The sequence below is a fragment of the Nicotiana sylvestris genome, chromosome 6, assembly GCF_000393655.2.
Source record: "Nicotiana sylvestris chromosome 6, ASM39365v2, whole genome shotgun sequence".
Lineage (NCBI taxonomy): Eukaryota > Viridiplantae > Streptophyta > Magnoliopsida > Solanales > Solanaceae > Nicotiana > Nicotiana sylvestris.
The window spans coordinates 73,561,843-73,573,360 of record NC_091062.1 but is presented as its reverse complement, the minus strand read 5'-3'; the positions used below and the strand labels follow the sequence as shown (position 1 = coordinate 73,573,360).

The window sequence follows — 11,518 nt, the reverse complement described above, 5'->3', positions numbered from 1 at the left end:
TGAAACTGATTTAATAAATAAGTAGTTACATGTTTGGGTACAAGTGCTGAAATTGATAATAAGTTGCTGCAGTATTTGATAAAAAAAGTGCTGATAAGCTCTTTTTCTGTTAAAATGACTTAAATAACCTTAGAACTGTTTACACTTATAAGGGCGTACACTACAAAAAAATTGAAATTAGCTACGAACGTCGTCGATAATCTGTCGCTAAAACACTCGTAGCTAGCAGAATCTTTTGATAATTCGTCGCTAAATGAGATTAGCGACGGATTTTTCTGTTTAGCCACAGAATTTGTGTGTCGCTAAAATCTATTTTATTTAGTAGTGGTAATTTCTTCAAAATTTTAGATTCTGGATCAATTCAAATACAAAATATTCTATTTGTCATTTTATTTTAAATATAATTGTGCTTAGATAAGATAATTTTTATGATAAATATAATTTATTTTATGATAGACATATAATCATAAGTTATAATACCTAGTAAATTGACAAAAATTTCTCACTAAAAAATAAACCTAAATAAGACAAATTATTTAAAGAGAAACAAATATTGTCTTCATCACTACAACACTTAGAAAGCAATACACCAAAAATGCAAAGCAATAGAGAATTTGCTTATCTTAAATAGTCAATGAGAATGGACTTGAAGAGGTGGGGGAGGGGGGAGGGAGGGGTAGGTTGAATACTTGAGGCAATGAGTATCGATATAGGAGTTTTGTTCTAAAAAAGAATATTTTAAGGATAAAATAATAAAAATTTTAGTCAAACTTAAAGTGCTTATAAGCTAAAAATTCATAAGCTGGGGGTGACCAGCTTATGACTTTTGGCTTATTTTTGACTTTTAAGCACTTGACTTATAAACATTTTTAACTTTACCAAACGCGTACATGAGCACTTAGCCAAACACCCTCTAAATCATTTTAGCTGAAGATTTTCCCCTCTCCCTTAGCATAAATTGATCATCTTACATGAATATTTAAGTTTTGAATTACTATGCCTCTTCTGTTAAGGTAAACTAAGTCGTTTTCCAGTATTTTGTGGTTCCGAGATAAACTAATGCAATCATCACGAAATTAAAATATTTTGATATTCAAAAATAGAAGTCTACTCAAAATACGATTAATTTTCTAAAACCAATTTTAGTTTTGGATTTCTGAAAACAATTAATTCCAATTATTTTCTTAAGGAAAAAAATTAACATAATGCACATTTCAAGAACCCATCACTTATGAGTTAAATAATTCGAACGGACGAAATCTCTAAATTATTAACTAGAGATCTCGAGTTTTAGTCTTGAGAATGAATTTTTTTATAAAGAATACTTGTTCTTAATGAGACTATATGATACGAATTTGAATTAATCAAACAAATAAAACTAAATATTGATTGTACTAAAAAATGAAAAATTTGAAATGAAAAGGCAACGTGCTAAGTGGGCGTTTAGAAAATTTTTAGGAAAAAAGTGAAAAACATTTTGTGGTTAAACATAGAGGTGTACATATTGAACCGGAAAATCGAACCGAAAAGTCAAACAAATCGATTAATAAATCCGATTAGGTTTGGTTTGATTTGATTTGGTATTGAATAAAAAAATTCGAACCAAACCGACATATAAATATATAAGTTTTATACTATATACTTTTAAAACTTTATATAATATTCTTTACAAAAATTCTAGAAATATTTGGAATTCTCTTATATGATGTAATATTTAATAGAATATGAAGTACTCTATTTATATTAACCTTAAGTAATGGGCTATATGATCACTTTCTTATCAAGTGTTACTGAAATGCATCAATCTCTTTGTTTTTCCATGTTCATATGTCAAGATTTATTAAATTCTTATATCTTTTTTGAATTTAAAGTGGTATTTCGACAATCTAAAATTAAATAGAACATATCATTGATTAGGTATCATATTGATTTTTATTTTTAATTAGTAAATTCGTTTAACCTTTAAAGGATACATCAACGAAAAATTATTGTCAGACGACTAAAAAAGTAACTATCATGTATTATTAACAAAATTCTCCCATAAAATTATTTTAATAGATCATATGTTTGTCAATTTTTTAAAAATGTATATTTGCTTATAAAAAATTTAACAAAATAAGATTGAAATAATATTCATGTAATAAAAAATCCGAAAACTCAACAAAATCGAACCCGGTCCATCTACACCTCACGGGCCCCCAAGTTGAGAGTGAAATATCAGTGGTAACTAGTATTTTTAAGGGGCCTTACTTAACTGCGTGCTAAAACAAACTTTACTTTCCCCTCTCACACACACTCTTAAATTTAGGAAATAACAGACTTGGGCGTCGAAGATGGCGACCCAGAAAGGGAAGAAGACGGTGTTAAAGTTCGACTCTGAAGAAGATGTAGCAAACGCACTCGCCAAATACACTGCTGATTTGTCTGATAAATTCATCAAAGACAAAGGTTCTTTCACTGTTGTGCTCTCTGGAGGCACTCTTATTGATACCATGAGGTAATCAAACACACTATTCTTTTAGTCTTTTCCTTAATTCCGTCCCCATTTCACTTCATCAATATCGTTTTTTCCAACAGGAAACTGGCGGAGCAGCCTTACAAAGATTCAGTTGATTGGTCGAAATGGTGGATTTTTTGGGTGGATGAGAGGGTGGTTCCTCTGGATCACGATGACAGCAATTACAAACTTGCCTCGGATGGTTTTCTTTCTAAGGTGCGCTGCTGGGTCAGCTTTTGCTTTATTTCTCGAGTTACATGAAATGGAAGCTGAATTGTGATTCGATTCTTAGGTTGAAATACTCCTCCTTTTGTAACTTAACCCCCCCCCCCCCCTCCAAAAAAAAAAAAAAAAAAAGAGTCCTACTTTGGTAATGTTACGCTCAATTTATTGTTTCCTTTCAGTTTCCTATCTCAATGGATTGGCTACTAGGTTCTTGATCGATCCAGGGGCGTATCTAGGCTTAGGCATATAGGTTCACGCCTCCGTAAACTATGTATAGTAATGTTATATTTCTTCAAAATTACTTAAATATACGTGCAGGCACCCATGCTCAAAGACTCCGATGATGCAATAATTATTGGGTGCACCTCTACACGTAAAATTGTATTTCAAATCCTACTCTGGACGGTCTTATTTTCGGTACACAATACAGATATATAAGTGAAAATTACTAAAATTTTAAAAAGAATAGTATGAACCTATAATTTCCAAAGTGTAGCTGGTTCATGGTAAGAGACTATAGTTAAATATGTCAAATTTGAATTTTAGATTCACCTTTTCATAATAGTGCACCCATCCTCTTGAAATCCTGGATCCGCCGCTTTGATCCATATGAATTAACATAATAGAGATTTGTATAAATTGGATGCTATGGCTTCTTTTGGCAGGTTCCAATCCCCTCTTCTAACATTTATGCAATCAATGACAAGGAGTCACCTGAGGGTGCAGCTACAGATTATGAGGGTCGTGTGAAACAATTGGTTGAAGGCAAAGTTCTGCCCTTATCAGCGGTTAGTGGATTCCCCAAATTTGATCTTATGCTATTAGGTATGGGGCCAGACGGACATGTGGCTTCTTTGTTTCCTACACGTTCTCAACGCCATGAGAAGGAGCGGTTGGTCACCTTCATCACAGACTCACCAAAGCCTCCTCCGCCAAGGATTACTTTCACGTTTCCGGTAATTAACTCTGCTTCAGAGATAGCAATGGTGATTACAGGAGCAGAGTTAGCCAATATGGTTGATGTGGTTCTGGGAAGTGGGCTTACTGCTGATGGGATTCCTCTTCCTGCTACTGAAGTTTCAGCTGAAGAGGAGCTGACTTGGTTTTTAGACGAGGATGCTGCATCAAAACTACAGACCTCGGAATGATTTTTGCACCTATGTGCAGATAACTAATAGCAGTAATCCAAATAGGTTTCGGACATTATGTTTGGTGGCGCTGAAATGTGTTGCTTAAGGATGGTCATACATCCTTTCTTTGTACTTCTTTCCTGATATTGCTTATGTAATTAGGTTGTCTTGTTTTTATCTTCTTCTCAAGAAGTTGAGTTATGTTAATCTATGAAGACTTGCATATTTAATAAGGGATTATGAGGTCCATGATCCACTATGTTTTGGTTTATATCAGCTCAGAATGTAACATGTTGCATTTAGTATTATACAGGGAGGTTATTTTATTCTTAAGCTATGGTCATCGAGTTTACCTGATTCTCTTCTAGCTTACAGAAAGTGGACGCTGGAGAAGTAGGTAGGGCTTCCCTTCCCTTCCCTCCCTCCCTCCTCCCACAACCCCAAATAAAAAACAACTTATCCTTGACACTTAACACTATATTTGCTACTTTAGAAGGAAATTCACATTTATTTCCTTGTGTGACTAGAGAAGAAAATCGAATAAGAGAAAATGTTTCTTTTCCCTCTTTTGGTTTCCAAAGAACTGAGTCCACAGGTGTGTTTTCTCAAATCTTTGCCCTCTTTGTTAATATTCAATCTATTTCTTTTTTCCCCTTGTTGTCTCCCCAAGCACAGGGGAGCTCGTCCTAGCACTGATGGATGTAGCATGACAACAACAATAGCAATTACATCCATTACCTTGATTTGAAAGATATCTAGTGGATCAATTTAACAGTTGGGTGGGGGTGGGAAGGTGTGTGCGTATACATTGTAACAAAGTAGTTTTCGTTGATGATTACAATTTACTATTTATGCTAAGATCTGTCATTTAGAGCTCTTCGGTTGTCCCAAAGGACTTCGGGGATACCGTTTTGAATGCGTTAATGTTGCGAGTTGCAAGGCTTCTAAATTTGAAGTTTGATGAGTTTAATTTCAAGTAAGGCTTCGGGGATTAAGTTTTTCTTTCTGTAGTTCTTTGATTGGTTTCAATTCTTCCTAAAAACACTGCTCTGGCAAACTTACTAAAATAAGTTTGAAATACATTAACTGGTATTGATGAGAGAACAAATAAATTTTCACAAATAGTAGTTTTTTTCGTTAACTGATTTAACTTGTTCTGATACTTCATTTATCGTTGGCTCTTACTGCTGCGTAAAAAGTTCCAAGTTGATGTATCTTGTTCCTTTTCACAAACACTGATTCAAATATAAATCTATGTAGATGACTCATGTTAATTCATGAATGAAGGAAGATATGAAAGCACGTTTCGATTCTACAACAACGAATAAAGGGTGTGTATGATATGAAAGAAAATATTTTTGAATTTTTCGTTGTTTGGTTGGCTTAAATATTTTGGAAAACTTTATTCTCATAACGCGTATTTTTTCCTACCAAAAGAAGGGAAAATATTTTTCAAAATTCTTTTTTAACCTTCCCCACCCTATTCATCACCCTCACCAATCCCCACCGACCACTCCCCGAACTCCTACGCCCACCCCCACCCCCACCAACCAACCTTAACCCCACCCACCCCTACCCATCCCCACCAACCAAGCCCCATCCTACACTCCCCCACCCAAACTCCTCATCCACCTTACTGTCACGACTCAAATCCTGCCAAAGTGGTCGTGATGCCACGTAATCTCTAAAGACTAGGTAAGTCTATCACTTTAACAACATTAATTCAACAAAACATGATATAATAAGACAGAGTTTAGTATAAAAGCAAAATAGAGTTAACATTAGGGCTGTCTAAGGGGAGGGGAGTACCCATAACCGGTTTGGACGGTACCGGTATCGGTACCGCTCCGTACCAACCCGGTTTGGGGGTAAGGGTAGAGGATTTAGGTAAAGGGTATGGGGACTGGGAGGGTACCGAAAAAAGTGCCTATAGAACCGGTCCAGTTGGTACCTTTAAGGTGCCTATTATTAAGTTTTGTATTTATTTTTGTTATACTTGTGTTGCTATTTGTTGTTATTTTAATGATTTATTCTTAAAAATGACTCCTACATTGGTAAAAAAAAGTGTAATAGATTGACCAAGGATAACGCTAAGGAGGCGGTCCTTGTTTTAAAATAAATCGTAACCAGTCCGGGTTTATTCGTTATATACATGAAACGTATAATCTTGCTTTTCAAGGTTTTCCTAGAACAACTATTAGAAATAATATTTGCGATGATGAAGGAAATGAAGACTTGCTGAAATATTAGATTAAAGTGGAGAGAAGAAACTTTAGCCTTCTAGAAATAATTCAAGAAGTCGACGATGCCTATAGAGAAATACTATCTACCAGATACAACAGGGTCGCAAAAGAACAAGTGCTATCAATTTCAAGCGAAGAACCAATAAAAGTTATTGAAAATCTATAAATTGTTCAAAAGAAGTATGTAATTTTATTTTTGTAAGTATTGAAATAAACGTATTGAATTTTATTCATCCCGCGAAGTTTGCGTGTATTTAAATATAATTTGTTTTTTGAAATTTTAATTTAAAAATATCCCTAAGTACTCTTACCGTCCCTTAAGTACCCTCCCCCTAGGATCAGTACTGATACGGGTACGGTACCTCTAAAAATCCCCTTAACTCGTACCCTTAATTTTTCTTAACCACAGTCCGCTTAATGAACCCTCTCTGTACCGATACATCCCCCGTACCTAGTCCCCTTAAGTACCCAGAACCCTCCCCTTAGATAGCCGTAGTTAACACGAGCTAAAATGGTAATACTCAATATATCTCCCTAGGACTAGAGAATATAAAATCATGAGCTCTAATTGGGTACATGCAGAATTTTCAAAATAAAATACTGTTCAAAGGTAAAATTAATAGTATCATTATAAAGGATGACATTCTAAGGGACTGTGATAACATGCAACTCTATCTTGAATCCTCACGACCGACACAAGCTCTTAATATCAAGATCCGCTGCTTCCAACATCTGGATCTGCACAAAAATATAGAGAAGTGTAGTATGAATACACCATGATCGGTACCCAATAAATATCAAGACTAACCTCGGTGAAGTAGTGATGAGATTCAAGTCATATGATATCCACTAGTCCAATAACCTGTGCAATGTATCAATAACTGACAACAGAATATGTAAGAAAAAATAATTTCAACAATCCCATTAGAACGTGTGATAACACTCAACGAAGAAGAATCTATCTTTGACAATAAATGATCAAATAAAAGTGGAGGCATATGAAGGCATGTCAAATTCAATAAACAACTCATAAAAGTACAAGACTGAGATATAAGAAACATGCATATGAACAAAATATCAACCCCATTATAACACATAAAAAACATCAAGAGAAACACCTCTAAATCATCACATAACATCATCAACAATGCCAACCTTATTTCATTTCATGTGCAAATAATAATAAATTCCATCCTCATTTCGCTACTATCCCGACTCTCGACAAAATTCATAAATCCTAACTACCCATTCGAATACGAGTCCAAATATATCAGTTTATCTAAATACGACTCTGAATCGAGGTTCAAACCTCAATTTTTCATTCTCCAAAACTATTATCAAAATCCCCAAATTTCCTTGTTAGATTTTATCAACCAAAAGCCAGAATTAAAGATAGAATCATGAAATAAAATCAAATTCAAGTCAAGAACATTTACCCCAGCCCAAGTGGTGAAAATCGCCTAAATAATCACCTCAATCCGAACTCTCGATCTCAAAATATGATAAAATAAGCCAAACCTTCGATTAAATTAGTACTGCACAATGGTTATCGCTTTTGCGAATTTTGCTCATTTCCACCGTTCTTAACTCAGACTTTTGAGCTTTTGTAGTTATTTTTGAAAGAGATTCAAGGATATTCACTGAGGTAAGTTGCTTGAGCCCTATTATCATTAACAATAGTGTTTTCCTGTTAATTTTTCATCTAATTAGTAGAATTTTTGAAGTGAAATAAGGGGTTAGGGCTTGGAATTTTGGAGAGAGTAATTTGGGGATTTGATGGCCCAAATGATGTCAGATTTTGATGAAATTGGTATGGATAAATTCGTGAGTTTTCTAGTTTTGTGATTTTTGTCGAATTTCGAGACGTGGGCCCAAGGGCCGGGTTTGAGCCGATTTCGGAATTTGAGTCCAATTTAGTAGTTTTCCTTGTGAAATTGGTTCCTTGGCATATATATTGATTGTGTTGTATTACTTTTGGTTAGATTCGAGACGTTTGGAAGCCGATTCGAGAGGCAAAGGTGCCGCGGAGTAGGATTTTCGCTTTGTTTGAGGTAAGTAATGCTTCCAAACTTAGTTCTGAGGGTTCGAAACCCCGAACTATATGTTATGTGATTAGTATTGAGGTGACGGGCGTGCACTGTGACAATTGTGGCCTAGGTGATTCCATGGAACCGTTTAGCGACTCTATCATGTTGATATACATATTTTCATCATGTGATAACTTATTTAAGCTGTAAATCATGCTAGATATTAGGGGTGTACATGGACCAGGTTGGTTCGATTTTTATCAAAACCAAACCAAACCAACTATATCGGTTTGGATTGGTTCGATTTTGTCGGGTTTTTTGGGTTTTCGAATTTTTTTGTTATATGAATATTATTTCAATCTTACTTTGTTAAAATTACAGATAAAGCTTTGATAAGTGAATATATGTTTAGTAAATATGGAAAAAAATTGACAAACATATGATCTATTAAAATATTCTAATGGGAGAATTTTTTTAGTAACACATGGTAGTTATTTTCTTAGTCGTCTAATAATAATTTTTCGTTAATTTACGCTTTCAAGGTTAATACATGAGAGGATCCCAAATATTTCTACATTTTCTAAAGAAAATTCACTATAAAGTCTTAAAAATATAAATAAAATTTATATATTTATATGTCGGTTTGGTTCGAGTTTTTTTACTCAATGCCAAACCAAGTCAAACCAAATCTAGTCGGGTTTTTTAATCGGTTTGATTTGATTTTTCGGTTTGGTGCGGTTTTTCGATTCGGTTTGAACACCCCTACTAGATATCATATTTAGGCCTTGTGAAGGTATTGTTTGGACCTTTGGCAGTCGTTTCTTGCTGCCATTTTACTGATTTCACTGTTATTTTGTACTAAGTCGTATTCATGCATATCATATCATATCTCAGTCTCAATTGTTATTAATGGCTTAGCATATCATTATTTTCGGGCTAGTTTCCATGACATTATGAACCCGTGGGTGAGACTGGAGAGTGATGACTGAGTGAGGCCGAGAACCTGATTATGAGTGACAGTTATGGGATCGGGCTGCGCGCTGCAACAGTTATATTGATTATGATAACGCTTGGGCCTTAGGAGCCCCTCCGGAGTCTGTACACCCACAGTGAGTGCGGATGATCTTATTAAGAGATGTGTTTTTCCTGGACATAGATCTTGTCCGAAGTATTGATACCTGGAGATGGATCTTCTCCACAGGGATGTAATGAACTTCCTCGGTACTGAGTAACTGTGATCAGTGATGTGTATATATTCCGAGATGGATCTTCCCTGCGCCAGATGGCCATATACATTACCGAGTGGTTGAACGCTTGAGAGTGAAAGTACATGGTGTATTTCATACATTTTGTGCATTGGCACGTAGAGGTTAACTGAACTATATATATCTCACATTGTCCAGAGCTATATTTACTTTACTACTTGAGCCGAATACTTGAATTGAAAGCATGCCTACTTTTCTATACAGTTTATTCCTGTTTACCGTTGAGGTTAATTAAGTTCGTTACTACCTATCAGTCCATAGGTTGGACTTGTTACTTACTAAGTTGGTATACTCACGTTACCCCCGGCTTGCAGATCCAGGTATCTCTGGACACGGTAGCGGCTGCTGATTATTCTTCTGTTGCTGATAAGTGGAGACAGTAAGGCAGTTGCCCGGCGACCGCATCCCTGCTTTCTTCTTCTCTATCTTCCCCGTAGTTGTATTTTAGATTTTTTTCAGACTATGTTAGTTTTATTGTTATCAGAACAGTTGTAATAGTGGCCCATGACTTAGTGACACCCTGGTGTTTGGGGTTTTACTTTTCACATTTCTATCCTTGAGTTCAACTCTTGTTTTCTTTCATGAAATTCTGCTGAACATGATGTCTTTTGGTATTTCTTTTAATGAATTATCGTAGTATTGTGGAAGTCGGATGACCTAGTACTATGGATAGGCGTCATCACGACAGGTTTGAATTTAGGATCGTAACAAATATAAGAGGACAAGGTAATTAGTGCTAGTAGTAACTAACTACTAGTTAAATGAATTGATTTGCCTTTTCTTCGCATGCACTATTAACATAATATGAATTACAATCCTTAAATTCTAAAAACAATATGCTGTTGTTATATGGATCTTAAGACTTGAACCAACTCGAACAAGTATCTTTAGGACGAGACGGTTAAAAATAAAGTATCAAAGGTTTCTCTGAACTTTCCGAATCAAGGTTCAAAAGGATAAGAGTTAAGACGACTCACTAAGACGTAATATTGACACTATTTTGATATGTGAGCAGATGCGGATCCATGATTTGATTACTGTAGGTGCTACTATTTTAATGCGTACATATTCTACCCTTTCCAGATCCTACTTGGAGGAACTCACTGGATTGTTGTTGTTGTTGTAGGGGCCACTATTTTAATGCAAACCGACCACTAATGAAGAAAATTGAACTAGGGTGTACATTCAATCGATTCGATCCGTTTTAGATTAATTCGATTCGATCCGTTTTAGATTAATTCGATCCATTTTGAATTTATTCACTCCAATTTACATAAACGAATATGTGATACGTCCTTCAATCTAAATGTAGCTGATTAATATTATATTATGCCTGATGCATCACTATAAAAATTTTCTGTAATTAATAAAATAATATTAGAAGGATAAAAAAGGAAATAATTAAATTACATCTAAATAAAATTTGAAGATCCAGAAAATGATAAAGGAAGAAAATGTGCAATATAAATAAATAATAAAACTGAAATTATACAAAAAATGAATATCCAGAAAATGATAAAGGAAGAAAATGTGCAATATAAATAAATAATAAAACTGAAATTATACAAAAAATGAATAACAAAGATGAAGAAAATAACAAAAATTTTAAAAAAAAGGAGCATTAAAAAAAGAAAGCAAAGTGAAAAAGGAAAAAGAGGAACGATGTTGTGCGTGGGAATTCAATAGTTCAACCTAAAGGTGTTAAACGGGTGGGCCGGGCTGCTATTTTTTTGGATCCGTACGGGTTACGGTCCGGGCCGGTTCCGGATTGGTTCTTAACGGGTTTAACGGGTTCGAGTTCATCCAGGTAAAAATTGAACCGTAAGGGTTACGGGTTGAGGGGGTCGGGCCGGGTCGGGTCGGGCCTGGTTTAGTGTATTTTTAATATTTATTTTTTGAAATTTTGTATAACTATTGTAGGTTATATTAGTACAAAGTATTAACATAAATAATACAAGAAAGATGGAAAAAAATGCACTTGTTGCAAGTGCTATATTTATTGCATAATTCAAACTTACAAATTGAAAGATTTACATTTTTAACAACAAGTAAATTCAAAGGTTTTGCATTGCCTTAGTAAGTTCTTCATAATCAATATGAACTGATTGACCTTCTTCTGGAGTGTTAAATT

The 11,518-nt window shown here is 34.8% G+C and overlaps 1 protein-coding gene across 1 annotated transcript; it reads left to right on the top strand.

Moving 5' to 3' along the window:
* Window positions 1-2,240: 2,240 nt before the first annotated feature.
* LOC104237092 (probable 6-phosphogluconolactonase 4, chloroplastic) lies at window positions 2,241-4,123 on the top strand. The gene is made up of 3 exons (XM_009791173.2): window positions 2,241-2,497; window positions 2,578-2,713; window positions 3,388-4,123. Exons 1-3 carry the CDS (start codon window positions 2,334-2,336, stop codon window positions 3,868-3,870), a joined length of 783 nt encoding a protein of 260 aa, XP_009789475.1. The 5' UTR covers window positions 2,241-2,333; the 3' UTR covers window positions 3,871-4,123.
* Window positions 4,124-11,518: the final 7,395 nt, after the last annotated feature.

Coding starts and splice junctions, on each gene's coding strand:
- LOC104237092 (XM_009791173.2), top strand. CDS start 2,334: ATGGCGACCCAGAAAGGGAAGAAGACGGTGTTAAAGTTCGACTCTGAA. Junction 2,498..2,577: donor ACTCTTATTGATACCATGAG/GTAATCAAACAC, acceptor TTTTTCCAACAG/GAAACTGGCGGAGCAGCCTT. Junction 2,714..3,387: donor CGGATGGTTTTCTTTCTAAG/GTGCGCTGCTGG, acceptor TTCTTTTGGCAG/GTTCCAATCCCCTCTTCTAA.